This window comes from Solea senegalensis, linkage group LG2 (genome assembly GCF_019176455.1).
Source record: "Solea senegalensis isolate Sse05_10M linkage group LG2, IFAPA_SoseM_1, whole genome shotgun sequence".
NCBI lineage: Eukaryota > Metazoa > Chordata > Actinopteri > Pleuronectiformes > Soleidae > Solea > Solea senegalensis.
In genome coordinates this window covers 35055629-35072942 of record NC_058022.1, presented here as the reverse complement: position 1 = coordinate 35072942, position 17314 = coordinate 35055629, and the positions used below count along the sequence as shown (strand labels likewise).

General features: G+C 39.2%; 3 protein-coding genes across 4 annotated transcripts in view; all 3 read left to right on the top strand.

Moving 5' to 3' along the window:
- Window positions 1-1175: 1175 nt before the first annotated feature.
- Window positions 1176-4834, top strand: rpl31 (ribosomal protein L31). The gene is made up of 5 exons (XM_044048809.1): window positions 1176-1251; window positions 2279-2382; window positions 2860-2985; window positions 4556-4668; window positions 4764-4834. The coding sequence occupies exons 2-5, from the start codon at window positions 2279-2281 to the stop codon at window positions 4793-4795; spliced, it is 375 nt and encodes a 124-aa protein (XP_043904744.1). The 5' UTR covers window positions 1176-1251; the 3' UTR covers window positions 4796-4834.
- Window positions 4835-5759: 925 nt separating this feature from the next.
- On the top strand, window positions 5760-10735 carry chst10 (carbohydrate sulfotransferase 10). Of its 2 annotated transcripts, none has more exons than XM_044019945.1 (6): window positions 5760-5978; window positions 6778-6920; window positions 7309-7418; window positions 7508-7733; window positions 8662-8767; window positions 8844-10735. In XM_044019945.1, exons 2-6 carry the CDS (start codon window positions 6815-6817, stop codon window positions 9394-9396), a joined length of 1101 nt encoding a protein of 366 aa, XP_043875880.1. In that variant the 5' UTR covers window positions 5760-5978; window positions 6778-6814; the 3' UTR covers window positions 9397-10735. The 2 variants fall into 2 exon arrangements, with proteins under 2 accessions (XP_043875880.1, XP_043875879.1); XM_044019944.1 differs by having other exon boundaries at window positions 5760-5995.
- Window positions 10736-13074: 2339 nt separating this feature from the next.
- LOC122758086 (mitogen-activated protein kinase kinase kinase kinase 4-like) overlaps window positions 13075-17314 on the top strand; it is a 39951-nt gene continuing 35711 nt past the window's right edge. The window contains 2 exon segments of the mRNA XM_044011961.1: window positions 13075-13384; window positions 14352-14417. Of these exon segments, the coding sequence (XP_043867896.1) occupies window positions 13328-13384; window positions 14352-14417 (123 nt within the window). The 5' untranslated portion in view covers window positions 13075-13327.

Here is a 17314-nt window from a genome sequence, read left to right as displayed (position 1 = left end):
AAGCATTCTGCCAGGACTTGAACGAATGTTTCTTCATCCATGAGCACTGCCAAATTACTCCGCCGTGGGACGTAAGGTTGTTTGGTTTTGTCAACTGTTTGAGTAGTTTGGCAATGTCTAACTGAAACGAACTGATGAGAGAGAGCAGGAAAACCAGACACTGCAACACTGCCGTGTGGAGTCACACCGTCCTAACAGGAGCCAAAATACTCCCTGATAAACAAAGACATTATTAGTGCTAAGATTAAAAAAACAAAAAGAGAGACTGAAGATACTTTGTTTCCTAGTGCTTCATCAGTTTTTATTTAAGAAAAAAAAGACTTGCACTGAAGCTCTGGGCTGTTCTTGAAACATTCAAACAGACAAAATGTTATGTTAGAGCCTTGGATATTCAAAAAGAAACTAAATGCCGCCTCCTCCTGGCCACAACTGTGACGTGACAGACTGATGAAGCTGCTTGAAAAAATAAGACTGTACAAAAACTACATGTTTCTTTTTTATATATAAGGTGTGCAAGTACTGATTTTTACTGTGTTTTCATTTTACTGTACAATAAATGCAGACTGGCATTCTTTTTAAAAAAAAACAAACTTGTATTGACATTTTGATGAACACTGTCAATTGGAGGTAAGTGCTGAATCTTTTAATGAACACTATTGACACTAAGTGTACATGTTTTATAAAGAAGAATTGCAGTAATTTGTCATTTATGCACACATTTTCATGATTTTCTTCCACTGGTTGACATCACAGCTGATCCAAATCTATTGAAAAAAAAAACCATAAAACAAATATCTTGACATGAGCAAAATCAGCAGAAAACATACTATTTAGTTTTGTCAAAGTCAGATAATGCAAACATGATGACGTCTATTAACTATACATAACACAATGACGTGTACGTATTTCTTAGAAGTGAAAATAATGTTAAAACGTTTAATAACTTTGTTTAAACATCAAATACAAACAAACCAGGCACAAAACAGTTGATCTCAGTTTGAATGAAAAATACGCAACAGGAACGGAACAAATAAAACATTGTACGATCTATACGCCAATTACACCACGTACACTTAATAAAGGTTTCTTAGAAAATGTAAACATCTACGACAAAGTTTGAGCTCGTTTTCCCCGAGTAGGAACTTTGTCCACTGGTTGGCGAGCGTCATATTCTAACGGACCGGTTTCCTTTACCCACAAACCCCTGCCCTCGGTCCGTCCTTTCGACTTCCGCCTCTACTTCTAGCCGATGTGAGTATTCGACTCGGAAATAATTTCTACACAATCTAACGCCATCCTGTGAGATTAACATCGTATTTTAACACATATTATGTATATGTGCACACATCAATGCTGTACTGTGCTTAATTTGAGGGTTTTGACGCGGTTTAGCGTCTAAAATGTAATAATTAAAATGTTAGCGCTCCCGTTGACTGAGCCGGAGTAGCGTTTACTAGCATTTGTGTCTAACGTGACCACGGCAACGTGTCGTTTCGCTTTTAAATGTGAATAAAAACCATCGCTATCGTCGTTTAATGTTGGTTTTAGTGTTAAATGTCCCTAGTGCTTTTGTGAGGTTAAAGCATTACGGTTTATTTTGCTTCCAGTTAACAGCGTTAGCTTAGCGCTGTGTCATATAGTGGAGATGAAATGAGTCACGTTAAAGTTTGCACTCGTCTCTCGTCAAAATAGCGCAGTAAAATTAGTTTTTTTTTATTACTCGATTTGATGCATTTGAACTCTGTACTTTGAATGAACCGTGTTGTTTACTGTGTATTTGTATGTACCTGGTCTCTGTTGTGAAGGAGACCCTCAGTGTCAGTGAGATTAATCAATAATCTGTCACTGTTTTAAAAAAAAATATGTATCCCTTAGTTTGAATCTCTTTTAACCTCAAACTGAAATTTCGTTTTTGTTATATGGAGCAAAGGAACCAGTAAATGTTTAAAACAGGTCTCTGTTGTAAAGACCCTCAGATTATTTATTAATCTCACTGAAACTGTTGCTTTTTTTTTTTTAAAAGCATCCCTTAGTTTTAATCTTTTTTGTCCTTAAACAGAAGGTATAGCGTTTCATTACTAAAGTTTTTTTTTTGTTTTCATTAATTTAAGATACCAGTAAATGTTCACATTTAAGTGATTGCATTGTATTTGTAATTCCCCAAATGTTCTCAATAAAGCTGTGTATTTTCGTCACAAGACTAGAAATTAAACAGTCACTGACTATTTTATGTTTTATTAAATACAAAGATGTTAAGTATGTTAATAATTGTTGACAGATGGCACCAACCAAGAAAGGAGAGAAAAAGAAGGGGCGCTCAGCCATCAATGAGGTGGTGACCAGAGAGTACACCATCAACGTCCATAAGCGTATCCATGGAATGTAAGTATTTAAAAAAGAAGAGATGAGAAGCTGCTTTAAATGTGTTTAATGTTAATTCAAAACATGGCTTTCAGCAGGGACACAAGAAAAAAGGATGTTATGGCACGTATTGAAAGACATGTTCAACTTTAAATCGGCTTAAGTTTACACTTTAAAAAAATAATGTTGACCATGCCGTAACATCATTAGAGTGATTTTTTTTTTTTAAGAGGAACATGAAGTTTGACTTTCTGCACCAAACCCCATTGAGAAAATCAATGATATTACATCACCGCACAAAGGAGTTGTTGATCCACTGCTGCCTCCATCAGTAAAGTTCAAATGTGTTATTTTATGACTTTGGCATTGTAGTTGTCTGAAAATGCTTTAAAAACAGTGAGATTCAATCATGAACACATCTTTTGAGTCTTGATAACTGGCAGACATGTCTTCGGTCAGGATGTGCCCCAGACTCAATGAGTGACTGCTTTTTTGCAGTGGTTTCAAGAAGAGGGCTCCCCGCGCCATCAAGGAGATCCGCAAATTCGCCGTGAAGGAGATGGGAACTCCTGATGTTCGCATCGACACACGCCTCAACAAGGCAGTGTGGAGCAAGGGTATCAGGTGAGACGATGCACTCAATAATGACATTTCTGCAAAGTCGGGTTAAAATCTAAAACTGAATTAATGGATTGCATTGAGAGGGAAAGCTGGGAGCACCAGAGAAATGACACATGATAGAAATTTACTTTTCTCCTGTGTATAAAGCGTTAGTGGCTGTCGTTCCACTTTTTTGCCACTTGAGAACATCATTTTTTTTGATAAACGGCAAAATTAAAATGTTTATTTACATAGGAACTGAGAGAGACATCAACCCTGATGGTTAGAAATTAAAACAGTAAAATGTGTACGACTTACATACGTACAGATACAATCTTAATTAAAAAATGTGTTGAGGAAAAAAACAAGACATGTAAAATCTACTGTTTTGTGCTATCTGTATTTTTTTATAATCAATTTTATTAACATTTTATTTCACTTTTAAATGATTTCTTTGTTTTATGGAGCAAAACATTGAAGCTGAAACAACCAGAAATCTGGGTTTAATCATAAATATAGTTCACGTTCATTTAGTAATGGATTAATCGAGTAATTGTTTCAGCTCTAGAAACTATTTGTTTTAATATGGTCAAACACAAGTCATTTTCTGATAACAGGTTGGCTAAATTAAAATAAAAGACCTTTAAACTTTTTTTTTTTTCAGTTTGTAAATAAGATGTAAAATATCTACAACAAATTTAAAACATTTGAGAAACACTGTTCAATATTTTCAGATATTTTACAGACCCAAAAAAAGTAAGAAAATCATTAGTCGCAGCTCAAATTGTATAATAGTATAAATGTGAGTTATTGATCCTCTCAAATCCGTGCTTTTTTTTTTAAAGCACGGGAGACCACTCTGTATAACTCTTTAGCTGATTTTCAGTGTTTTAATCCTGAGAAAGCACGTACTAAATGAGACACAGGAGCACTCACTTGAATCTATTTCAGAAACGAGACTCCAGGGATTAACAGATCTCACAGAAACTCGCGCCTCCAGAATGTAAACAGACACCGAGGACTATGTTGTGAAAGGCCATTCTGTCCCTATATGCATGAACCATCACCTGACATTAGTATTGGCTGTCGTTACGGAAGTGTGATCTTCCTGTCAGATTTGATGGGTCAACCGGGCCTCCTGCTGTCTGTTTGCCTTCCCCTAGGACAGTGCTCCAGGTGTGTGACAGCATATGTCATATATACAGTTTTTGACTCATTTTCAGAGACAAATGTGATCATTGAACGGCAGCTCTGACACGCATGTCTCATTCTCAAAACAGGACATTCGGATTGAAAAAAAATATTTCCTTCAAAGAAAATAATAGTGGCTCTTCACTGATTTTCTGGAAATTATAACAAGTCTTATGAGTAGAACAATCTGTAAGAGAACGCAGATTATCTGTTCAAATCAGAGGATTGTCAGAAGGGCCAGTTTGGGATTACAATCTCTCTAATGTTGAAGGTTAAGTTTATGTTTTGGGTGTTGACTTTGACCCTTGCTATCTTCAGTTTGGGTTCACCACAGTGACATCTGCTGGCTTCTGTGAAAACTGCAGCAGCGTGAACAAATCTCTCTGTGCTTGTTTGTGTACAGGAATGTGCCGTACAGAATCCGTGTGCGTCTCTCCAGGAAGCGTAACGAGGACGAGGACTCTCCCAACAAACTGTACACGCTGGTCACATACGTTCCTGTTACCACATGCAAAGGTAGAGTTGATGTGCTTTATTTAGTGAGACACATACACAAAAAGCAAGAAATAATGAATTGACACCCATTCTTTCTCTTTTTCCCCCTTCTACAGGTCTGCAGACAGTCAATGTTGATGAAAACTAAATCTGCCAGTAGAAGAATAAAAAATGGAATAAAAAACGAGCTTCCTTTTGTCCTGTCTTTATTTAATGTCTGATATATTAATGTCTTTTGTCGTCTAACTTGTTTTCTATGGAGCAAAGAAACCACTAAATATTCACATTTAAGAAGCTGAAAAATCAGAAAACATGAATAAAAAAAGGAATATATAGAATAAAGTCAACTGTCAAAACAACCATTGATAAATCATCAGTCATCATCTAACCGCTTTATCCTCCACCAGAGGGTATTTCTCCAATGTATTTACATTTATTTGTCTGTACGTTATTTGAATTATCCATTTACTTATGTAAACTACTGTTTTTTCTAATCTAATCACTTCTTTTTTCCTGTATAAATTTATTTATACATTTGTTTCTGTGTTGAACACAGTAATAATTTTATCTGTGGGAGTCCCGAGAGAGGCTGTGCCGTTCTTCAACACACGGAGTCCCGTGGTTTAATGTGTTGTTGACATAACGAGCTAACCCGAGCTAAAGGAGCTCTTCAGTGGTCTCCTTACTACGGTTCTGGGGTCTGCCGGCTTGGTTGGTAACAATGCATAAATCATTAGTTGGTTGTGGGGAGTACGTCGAGAAATGATCCAGGCTGCGTTGTATACGGAGAGCCCGCTTGGAGACGGCGAGCGCTCGCAAGCTCAAACGAGTGTGTGCAGTGTGTCTGTTTTGTTTCCGGTCTAGCTAGATCCGGTGTGGTGTTGTAGTTTTTCTAACGTGACTAGTTGTTGCAACAGCATGTGAAAAGAACTACAAAGTTTGCTTGGCCAATAGAACGTTAATCTCGCGATAAAAAATTGAAACTTACAGCACTAATTATTTATGTATTCATTACTTTTATGAATTCATTCATCATCCTTTGCCTTTCCCACTTTTGTTTTTACCCTAATCTCCTGCCGTATTTGTTGTAGACGACTGAGCCCCCGCCCGTTTTCCTGTTCAGCCCGGAAGTGGGCGTGGCGTCACGCGGCGGCATCACCTTACGGGTGTCCATGTCTTCGTTTCCGTCCATCAGTCTCTTTTCGGCTGTAAAGTGGTTCTCAACTCAGCACATCTGTGACGCTTTTGTCGCCCTTTCGCCTTCTTAATGTCACGAATTTAAACTTATTGAACGCCGTGACTCAACTCGTCTGGAGGACCGGCTGAGGCTAGTGAGTGAGCTAACTAGGTAAACTGACCACTCGTAGCTGATTTGTTTACCACTATCAAACAGCTAGCATCGTCCGAATGTGTATTTATTATTTAATATTATTTTAAATTTAAGTGTACATGTTTTTCGTGTCAGAAACTGGATAAATGCATCGTTACAACAACGTTTTTTTAGTTTTTAGTTTTGTCAAAATTAATAAGGCAATTAAAGCAACATTTTGAAGCAAGTAAAACAATAATTTGTAATATTAGAAACATGTTTTTTGGTAACGTAAGTAATGTCTTTTTTAATGTTAGAAGTAGAACGAACTTTTTTCATAATTCAGTAATCTGTCGACTATTTTTCTCGAGTAATACCAAGAAAAATACCGCCTCAAATTATTCATTCAAATTATTCATTCAGATTTCTTTGTTATATGGAGTTAAGAAATTTAATGGAGCTGCAAAATCGTAAAACTTGTTTTAATTGTAAAAACACTCAACTAATCGATAAATAGTTGACGATTAGTTTAGTAATGAATCAATCAAGGACTTGTTTCAGCCCTAGTTAGAAGCATGTTTGTGTCACATTTTATAAAAACACAAGTAATAAAATGTTGGTAACGTGTTTTGGTAACATTACAACTGTAGCACAGCGTAAAGTAATGTTTTGTGCAATTTTAGAAACATGTTTTTGAATGTTTTTATAATTATCTCCTAAAGTATTGTGGCTGACATTTATTTTGGCCCGTGTACATGTGACAGGACATCCCGTCTCACTGTGATGTTCTTAAACGTGTGCTTGTTTGTGTCTGGTTTCAGGTAAAGGGTGCCACGCCGCGCCGATGGCCGTCGGCTGATGTGCGGAGCAATGCGGCACCACTGGTTGCTCCTCGGGGCGTGTGGCTGGGTGGTGCTCATCCTCCTGTTCGTCAGCAGGCTCATCAGCTTCAGAGCTGTGAACGGTAAACTGGGGTTACAGATTACAGGTCCCAATAGAATATTGAGATTATTTTTTATTTGTTTTCTTCCCGGTAGGACAGACTCTTTCAACTGGAAACTTAAGTCTATGTCACTTTGTGAGCCACTCACCAAACCCCACAGAGAAAATCAGCTATTTTAACATCATAGCACACAGGAGTTGTTGATCCACTGCTGCCTCCATCAGTGAGTTCTAATGTGTTAGTGACCACACAAGGCAGCAGTAGAACAGCAGCTCCTGTGTCCCTGTGAGCTAAAATCACTGATTTTTTGGTGTGGGAGAGTGAGTGGTTTAAATGTGGTAGATTCCCGTTGGAACAGGTATTGTTAATTTTAGCAGAAGAGTTTATACACTCTAATCTGTTCTTTCAGACTATGAAGGGAAGTTTGGTGGCCAGAGTTGGACGTCGCCGGGTGTTAATGGGGACAAAACCAGACCGGTTTCCAGTCACGAAAAACTGTCTCTAAGTCTGAGGGAAAAGGTGACAAATACTGGTGACTTTCATATCTGAATTTGACGCATTCTTTGCCCGGATGAAAGTCACATTTTTGTCGTGTGTGTGTGTGTCAGCTCTCAGAAGACCCTCCAGTATCAGACTGGCAGTCCGTCACTGACGAGAGAATCGAGCTGCTCTCCTCTGTCTGTAAGAACAACAGCCTCAGGAACCTGACACACGTCTCTGTCAGCAAGTTTGTTCTGGACCGGATCTTTGTTTGTGACAAACACAAAATCCTTTTCTGCCAAACACCCAAAGTAGGCAACACCCAGTGGAAGAAGGTCCTCATTGTGCTGAATGGTGAGTACAAATTTATAATAATTATTATTACTACTACTACTACTAATAATAATAATGATGATGATGATGATGATGATGGGTATAGTCAGCGCTTACCGAGCAAACCTGAGACGTGGATGCCTGTATGTTCACGGCTTTATCTCACTGTTTGTAAACCACTCACTCTCCCACACCACAGTCCATAGAGAAAATCAGTGATTTAAGCTCACTCAAGAGCTGCTGGTCTACTGCTGCCTCGTGTGGTCAGTTTAAAATCCTTTGCTCAGATTTACTTCATTGACACAAACACTGTAGTCACAAAATAACACATTATAACTCACTGATGGAGACAGCAGTGGATCTCCTGTGTGCTGATTTTCTCTCTGGACTTTGGTGTGGGAGAGTGAGCGGTTTACAAAGCAGCACACACTTCCGTTTGTTGTCTCAAAATGGCTGCCTTGAGGCTAATTACAATGGTCAAGAATATCTTAATCGGTTTATGAACCATTGAAAAAAAAAAACATTGATTTTTCCTGCACCAGATACCATAGAGAAAATCAGTTCATGGGGACACAGGAGCTGCTGGTCCACTGCTGCCCCGTGTGGTCACTTTGTGTCACTGAGATAAATCTAAAGGAAGGAGTCCAAACACTGAACTGGCAAAATAACACCTTTTGAGGTCAGTGATGGAGGCAGCAGTGGATCAACCACTCCTGTGTGCTGTGATGTAAAATCACTCATTTTCTCTTTGGGCTTTGGTGTGGGAGAATAAGCTGTTGACAAAGCAGGAGAAACACCTGTGTCGGAGTGAGAACTAAGCAGGTGAAGATTATATGAGTGTGATTTTTTACATTTCTGAATGTAACCTCGTGGTGAGGCACAGTTAAAAAAAAAAGCGTACATTTTCACGCGTGCTTTTATTTAAGTGAATGATTTTTGTTGTTGACAGGAGCGTTTTCCACCGTGGATGAAATCCCAGAAAACCTGGTTCACGACCATGAGAAAAACGGGCTGCCCCGCCTCTCGTCTCTCACGCCTCAGGAAATAACTCACAGGTTGGTTTCATTGATTCACCAGCGATCCCTCAACGAAGGATGTGTGTGACGCTAATTCATCTCTTTCTCTCAACAGATTAAACACCTATTTTAAGTTCCTGATTGTCCGGGATCCCTTTGAGCGCCTCATCTCCGCCTTCAAGGACAAGTTTGTGAAGAACCCGCGCTTCGAGCCGTGGTACAAGCATGACATCGCACCAGTCATCATCCGCAAGTACCGCAAGAGCCACCGCAGCACCGGCCTCGCCGCCTCCGGCCTGCACTTTGAGGACTTTGTCCGCTACCTGGGCGACGCCGACGGCCGGCGACGCATGGACCGCCAGTTTGGCGAGCACATCATTCACTGGGTGACGTACGCAGAGTTGTGCGCGCCCTGCGAGATACACTACAACGTGGTCGGCCACCACGAGACGCTGGAGCAGGACGCGGCGCACATCCTCAGAGCGGCGGGCATCGACCGGCTGGTGTCGTACCCCGCCATTCCTCCGGGCATCACGCGCTACAACAGGACCAAGGTGGAGCGCTACTTCGCCGCCATCAGTAAACGAGACATCAGGCGCCTCTACGCCCGCTACCAGGGCGACTTCCACCTGTTTGGTTACCCAAGCCCCGACTTTCTACTGAACTGAAAAACAGCTTCTCTCACAGAACACATGGCGCGTGTCGTAGCCGACTGAAGCCTGTGGTATACTTCTGCACACATGCATTGCGCGTCGCATATCGCGGACCCTGATCTACTCACCATCGGGGGGCGGTACAAGTCGCAGGGAGCAGGACGCAGAGAAAGATGCTACCACTCCCGTGTCGTCGCGGTGTCAGCCAGGTTGAGGCTCGGACGACCGTCCTTGGCGACGACTTCTTCTGTTGTCCAAATGTTGTCCTACTGCTTGTTGAGCGGGGCTTAATCCTCCACCTACTGGTGGGGCATTCCACGCGTTGCACCGAAGTATACCAGGGCCTTGAATGACGGTGGACGACGTGCTCTAGCGTCTTTGTTTTTATTTGAAATAACTAATACTATTCAAACGAGTGTTGCTACGGGTCGTAAAGAGAGTAGAAATGGCTCGTTCACATGTAGCATCTTCTGCGAGAGCGACGTCCCAGCGCGGCGGGTCCTCGAAATTCAACTCTTTTCTAACGCACTTAGCATCTTTTGATACTCGGGCCAACTTTGCGAAGAAGTCGGTCAAACTGTTCTGAAATAAGCTCTGAACTTCACGGCATCCTCACCAGAAAGAAAAAAAACCCGTCCTGCATCAGTTAGTAAAAGCTACTACGTCTTTTCTTGCTGGTAATCCATCGTGTTTTGCTCAAATTTAATCTCTTAAATTGAACGTGTTGATTAATCCAGCGATGCTGTCATCAGTTATTTTGTCCACAAACCAAAGATTATTCAGTTTTTAATGAAGCTGAAAATCACAGAACGAGCTCAAACTGATTAGTTATAGTCATAATTTCTATTTTTATCCATGAGTCGTCGATGATAGCAGCCTCTTTTAAGGATTAGCGGGGATTATAGTGAGGGGAGATTATTGTGTGTTGTTGTTTTAAAACAGTTCTGTATACGGGATCGGCTGTAATTTAGCGGTTTTGTTCAGGATCAACTGCAACGGCATCTTTTTTTTTCTTCGGTGTTTTCCTGCTTTCAACGTAAAGACGAGCGCACGCGTTACGTGAATCAGGGACGTCGTATTTCCAGATAAGAAGACGTAGAATTTCTTTGATTCTTGACATTTTTAGTCATTTTTCTTCGGGAAAAAACGTAGAACTGCGACGTGGCAGAGGAATATCATGTCAATGTCCCGCAACAAGCAATCATCAAATGATCGTGTGAATGAACGCCCCTGCATTTCAAAATGTCTCGCTGTTTCTAACATTAACTCAACTAGTGACACAAATATTGTGTGAACCATGTGCAACCACCTGCTGACATGTTGTTGGTAATAAAGCTCCACGAGAACAACCGTGTTCCTTTAACGTTACTTTGCGTAACGTTTGTCGATGTTATAATTCTGCCTTTTATTATTTTGAGGCTTTTTGAGGATTGAGTCTGTAGGATGAAGTCCTAAACCTGGTCTGAATGAGGCAAAGTTACTGACTAATATTGGGTTGGGTTAAAGGTTAAGGGTTAAACATTAGCTGGTTACGGTTAAGGTTAGTGATGAGGCTTTGATTAGTCCGTCCAATTGAATGGAAATTAATGTCAAAGTCTTAAAAATGGGTAGAAATATGAGAGTGTGTGTGTGTGTGTGTTTGTTCCTCGTCCTGCCTGACTGGTTTGTCCTGTCGCGTCGTCGCAGTGTTTAAACAACACATGGATGAGTGTGTAAGTGTGAGACGAGCAGCTCAGCGTTAATGTCACTTTTTTAATGACGGCGACGTCTCTGACTGTATTTGTCTCGGACGCCTGAATGACCCACAAGTGGATCCTGACCCAGTGTTTGATCATCACAATGACAGGATCCTCCGTCATCACTCCTGTACGGAAGAGGATTAGGGCCATGTGTCAATGTTTTTTAAGAAAACAAAAAAAGGTCAGGTGTGAGTTTAAAGGTAGAATTCTGAGAATTAAACATTCTGAGGGGGGGAAAAAAAATCAGGATTCTCAAATTAAAGAGAATTCTGAGGAAAAAGTCAAAAATCTGAGATTAAAATAAGAACATTTGTGAATGAACAGATGGTCCAGACACAGGGATTATTGTGCAAAACTTCCAAAGTCACTCATTTAATGACAAATGAGAAACAAGAACAAGACACAGAGAAACATAACTAACTGCCGATTTGACAAAAAGCAATGTATAAAAATAAAAACACTATATATGTATGTATATACGTATATACATACAGTATGTATACAAACATGTTGTCTTAATACGTATGCAATTTCAACGTAAATAAATCAGAGTAATTTCAGAATTCTGAGTATTTCTTTTATGTGGCCCTAATCCTCTTCCGTACTCCTCAGATTATTCACTTTGCCACACCCATGAATGCCAATATTGACACTGAGGCCTCATATGCGCATGTGCATGACGATCAGCGTTTGTGTATGTGTGTGTGTGTGTGTTAAATAAATGTAAATGTTGAGTAAGTGAGGGAAAAACATGTCATCCTCCTCCTCCTCCTCCTCCTCCTCATTCTCAGACTGTGAGGAGGCCCAGCCCTTTTCTTTCTCTGTGTACCGGCTTCTTCCTGTGTTTGTGTGCTTCGCAATTAAAGCTGCGTCAAGCTGCGCACAAGCAGGCGCGCCAATCACCGGAAACTGCTAACTTCTACTGTCAAACTAAGAGAAGGAACTTTTACCACTACTTTCATGATTGAACATGATAAACTTATTGAAAAATGTATTCAAAAGAGTCAAATGTACTTTAAACTTTGTTCTAAAACTCTTTACAGATTAAATAACTATAAATGCACTAATAATTATAGAGGATCAGGATTAGCTTTTCTTTTCTGACAAACTAAGTCAGGGATTCAAAAATAATATTATCAATATGCTTAAATAGTGCAATATTTCATGTATTGTTGTTTTCACTATTTTACTATTTTGGGTGGTGGGGGGTTTACAATATATTGCAATTTATGTTGTCATCCTTTCTTGTCAATAACAGACCCAAGATACTCAAAAACCCTTAACCATTGCCTTAAATACGGATAAAATACTTATTTTAAAGAAATTAAAACCAAACAACCGTGATTTTAAAAGGATTTGACACCTTTAAATCTCCAGAGTGTCATGTTTATTTGCAGTAATTGGATATACTACCCATAAATATACTAATATACTAATAATATGGATGAATGTACAATTTCTACAACAGGCTACTGATAAGCATATAGTACATTCATCTAAGGCATTTCTTTATTTTACGTGGAATTTTTGTACAAACAGCGTAGTATTTAACAATACTATGTGTACAATTGATTTAGTGTGAAACAAATATGACAGAAGTGCAATTAATGATAAAATAACTGATTGTTTTAGCGACGGCAGTCGACTTGGAATCCTACAAGTACTTTCCTATAATTAAAGGTAAGTGTATTGACATTGACATATTCCTAAAACAAAATGTACTGTCTTAAGGACATTTTATCCTACTATTTTAACTTGATTGTGTTAAAGTAGTACTTTAAAAATGCTGCTAAGTTGGTAATTGTTTTATTTATTTTAGAAAGCACTGGTAGAATAAAAAAAGTGAAATTTAAATATTACACCACATTTCAACAACATAAAAACAAAACTATTCCTTTAATTGTACCAACAAAGGTAGGGCCCTTATTTTGAAAGTCGTTAGCGGAAAGCTAGTTTTCCTTGCTAGCATTGTCTCCAGTGGCATCAGCCTGGAGAGAGAGCGGAGCTCCTGCTGCTGCCGCCGCTGCTGCCGCTGCCGCTGCTGCCACCTCAACATGGAGTAGCGACATTCACTGCCTCGACTGCCCAAGAAGATAGCGACACGACGCGGCTTCTGTTCGCTTCCTCCTCCGCAGAGCCCGCAAATGAGCCAGCGGCTAACAATTCTGTGCTAACGCTAAAGGAAAAGCTCGGCTTTTATTGGGAAGATGGCGAACGACTCTCCAGCCAAAAGTCTAGTGGACATAGACTTGGCTTCACTGCGGGTGAGAACGAGCCCCTGTGCCTTTTTTGTTTAACTGTTTTTTTTGTTCGCTCGTTGCTCGACAGAACCTTCGTGTGGCTAAGGGGAGCTAGTTTTACCCCCTGTATGTGTATGTGTGTGTGTGTGTGCGCTGTAAATGACCGCTGAGCCGTAGCGAGGTGTTGCCACTGTCTGCTTTTCCTTTGTTCGAGATGCGATTGGCATGTAAGGCTGGAGCAGGGCGCAACAGCTGGCTCACACTGTTTATGAACGCAGCACACGATATCATCGCACATCGCGAGCAAAACGCACTCACAAACGAGGCGAAATTCCTTTGACCGGATAAACCGTGAATGGAGAAAATCGTCCAATATTTCACACGAGTGACTTAGGAACAGTCTAGCTCGTCAACATACAGTTGTAGTGATTTATTTTGAAATGCCACAAGGTGGAGCTTACATTTCGGCACAGGGCGATGCACGATATTATTGATAATTGTAACAAAAGACACTTGCTCATAGTGAATTTCTTACAAAATTGGTAACATTTCACATCAGTAAGCGGTAGAAGATGGATGGATATAAAAACACAGTCTAGCTCCTCAACATACAGTCCTAGTGTTTTGCCACAAAAGCCACAACGTGGAGCGATACACAATATTATTGATAACTGCAAAAAAAGAACTCTCGGTCATGGTGAATTTCAATTATTTGATTGTAGGAAATTGCTAATATTTCACAGTCGTATTGATTTATTTCGAAATTCCACAAGGTGGAGCTTACGTTTTATATTATTGATAGTTGCAATACATTTAAAAAAAAAATACTTATTGTTAATTCCATACAAAATTGTTCACATGAGTGATTTAATAATGCAATCTAGCTTATTTAGTATTTTCCATGAAATCCTGTCTGTAAGTTGGTGTTGACTCCAAATATTTTCATAACGTGGCAACATTTTTACATACTTGTTTGTTGTCGTGTTTTCAGGATCCAGCTGGGATATTTGAGTTGGTGGAGGTGGTCGGAAATGGCACCTATGGACAAGTTTACAAGGTCAGTTGATTTCTTAATTTTCTTTTAAAGGAATTGATCATTACGGAAAATAGATAAGATGATGTTAGAGTTTCCTTTACTTGTTTTGATGCTTTGATGCTTTGATGTTGAGAGTGAGTCACTATGATGCACTCGCTTACACCACCCGACTGATTCCTGACAAAAATGTGTCACCACTGCACTGGACCAAACCCTGATTGTGCTCACCTAATGTCTCTGTCCACGGCTCATCAGATTAGGGCAGATTAATTAAATGGTCCTAGATGTTGGATTTTATCATATATCGTGATCAAGTACCTGTGAATATTATATATATATATGTTTAAAAAAATACACAGTTTTGACAAATTTAAATAAAAAAACCCAGTCACTTAAGGCTTAAAATTAAGGATGTGTTATTATTATTTGTGTTTATGGCTGTAACCAATGGATTATTTTCATAATCCATTCATCTGTCAATTATTAAAGCACTTTTTTTTGTCCACAAACCCATAGTTTGAATGATTTCTTTGTGACAAGGAGCAAAGGAACACAGAACATATTCACATTTAAGAAGCTGAAAAATCAGAGAAATTTGTTTTAATTCTTTAAAAAAAACAAAAAAATGTTTAGTAATCAATTAATGAACAACTAAGCAAATATTTGTTGCAGCCCTGCTTGTGTTCTTGCAGAATGACCATATTTATAGTCAATTAACACAAGTAAATAGCCCTCATGAATAGAAAAAATAAGGGTTAGGGTTAATAACGGGAAAATCCCACGTTCTTTTTTTTTCTTGACCATCTGCTCCCGGTGTCACGTTTCCCCTGTTGAAATTTAGCATCGCGGCTGTCGACTGACGCAGTCGAGGAGGCAGAGCTGCACACACGTTAGAAATGTGGCTGTTGTGGAGGCGTTTGGAGAACTGGCTGATATACAGTACATCGTCGTCCTTCCTCGCACAAATATCGATGTTTTAATGAACAAATGAAGGTGCGGGATAAAAGGAGAAATCTACGTTAAGAGACACTACGCCAACGTTCAATACACAGATTTATGACCTTTGTTCTCCATGTTGTGAAGAAACAGAAATCCTGCACTTTTAACTTTTCACGTAAGCATTTTGTTTTCTTCAGTTAGACCGATATCGCGATGTATCGCTATATGATTGTCTGGCAATATATCGATCATCACAGAAACGTTGTATAGTGACATGGTATTGTGGACTTCGTATCGCGTATCGTATCCCACCTATTGTACCTTCTGTTACCGGTCCTGTCGCCATGTGTACGTCTCATTACTCCCCGACTGTTTGCGATATTACATTACATTACATCTCATTTAGCAGACGCTTTTATCCAAAGCGACGTTACAAGGGAATTGAGTACAATCAGCCAGGGGTGGAGTTGAACTTGCGACCATGACCATGTCTTTTGCACACAGGGTATCGGTCTTAATCACTGAGCCATTCCACCCCAGTATCTAGAAAATTCAGAAAAGACGGACTGGCAATCTGTCCACGGTGTGACCCTGCTAGACCTGAAACAATTAATCGGTTATTAATCAATTACCAAACGAATCATCAACTATTTTGATAATTGATTAATCGGTTTGAAGCTTTTTTTACGATTAAAACAAGATTTCAACTATTTTCATGTCAGAAAATGTTGATCAGTGTTTCCCCCACACCTGGTGATGATGTTTTTTTGAAAAACTAAATAACTTCTTTATGATCTGGAGCCATTTTTATAATGAATAATTCAGTTTTAGAGAGTTTTTCCCCCATAATGAATATTTTCTGGGTTTTGCTCCGTATGGCCAAGGAATCAGTGAATTATTTTGTGTTTGTGGGCGCAACAAGACGTTTGAGAACATCATGATTTCCAGGTTTCAACATTTTTCACATTTTCTGACATTTTCTGGACCAAAGAACTAAACAATGATTTTTTTTTTTTTTTGACCAATTGATATAATAATTATCACAGGTTTTCTCAGATTTCAGCTTCTTAAATGTGAGCATTTTCTGGTTTCTTTGCTCCATATGACAGAGAAATCATTATTCATCAATCATCATTTCGAGGTTTTTGTGGGAAACGCCAATCAACAATTTCTGAAATTTATGAGCCAAACAAATGCACGATTATGTATTATGATGAAAATAATCGATAGTCGCGGCTGGAAATGTGATTCATTTCCTATATTTATATACATTTAATGTTTGTTCTCGCTTTGCTCGTTTCAAAGATAAATAATCCTTGTAAATTATTATCACCTTGATTTAAAGAAGTTTTGAATGCAAACAGGAATAGTTTTATTCAATAAATCCTTTTGTTTCATAAAGAATAGCTTTGGATAATAGAATAGATGAATAGATTTTGATAATTTACGTTTCATATGTTGTATGTGTGGGTTTCCATCCAAGTTTGTTCAATTCCAACACCCTTTAAATTAAACTCAGAATTTGTCCTGGTGCTGCCCGAAAATCATACATTTTTGTTTTACTTTAATTTAATGGTAACTTATTGTCGTCAAACCATATTTTTAATTTGATTAACTCTTAACTCTAACCCTGACCCATCATTTGCAAACATCACAAAATGAAATACATATGACACTGTCCACATCATTTAAATAAATAATAAATAACATGGGTCCCAATACTGAACCTTGTGGCACTCCGCAGGTAAATGTTTAACCCCATCACTGCAGCTTCCTGTCAGTGGGCTGAACATCAGCCTGTCATGTTAAACAGTTTAAAGAGTGTGTGGTGTGTGAGTGAGTGTATACAGTCACAGTGTGCTGGTGTTTTGTGTGTGTGTGTGGGGGCGAGGAGCTGCAACTGTGTTAGAAGAGCAGCTGTCCACGTCCAGACAGAACTCTGACAAAGCCCAGTCTGTCCTGCTCGTCTTTGGGTCTGT

Coding starts and splice junctions, on each gene's coding strand:
- rpl31 (XM_044048809.1), top strand. CDS start 2,279: ATGGCACCAACCAAGAAAGGAGAGAAAAAGAAGGGGCGCTCAGCCATC. Junction 2,383..2,859: donor CATAAGCGTATCCATGGAAT/GTAAGTATTTAA, acceptor GCTTTTTTGCAG/TGGTTTCAAGAAGAGGGCTC. Junction 4,669..4,763: donor TCCTGTTACCACATGCAAAG/GTAGAGTTGATG, acceptor CCCCTTCTACAG/GTCTGCAGACAGTCAATGTT.
- chst10 (XM_044019945.1), top strand. CDS start 6,815: ATGTGCGGAGCAATGCGGCACCACTGGTTGCTCCTCGGGGCGTGTGGC. Junction 7,734..8,661: donor GGTCCTCATTGTGCTGAATG/GTGAGTACAAAT, acceptor TGTTGTTGACAG/GAGCGTTTTCCACCGTGGAT. Junction 8,768..8,843: donor CCTCAGGAAATAACTCACAG/GTTGGTTTCATT, acceptor TTCTCTCAACAG/ATTAAACACCTATTTTAAGT.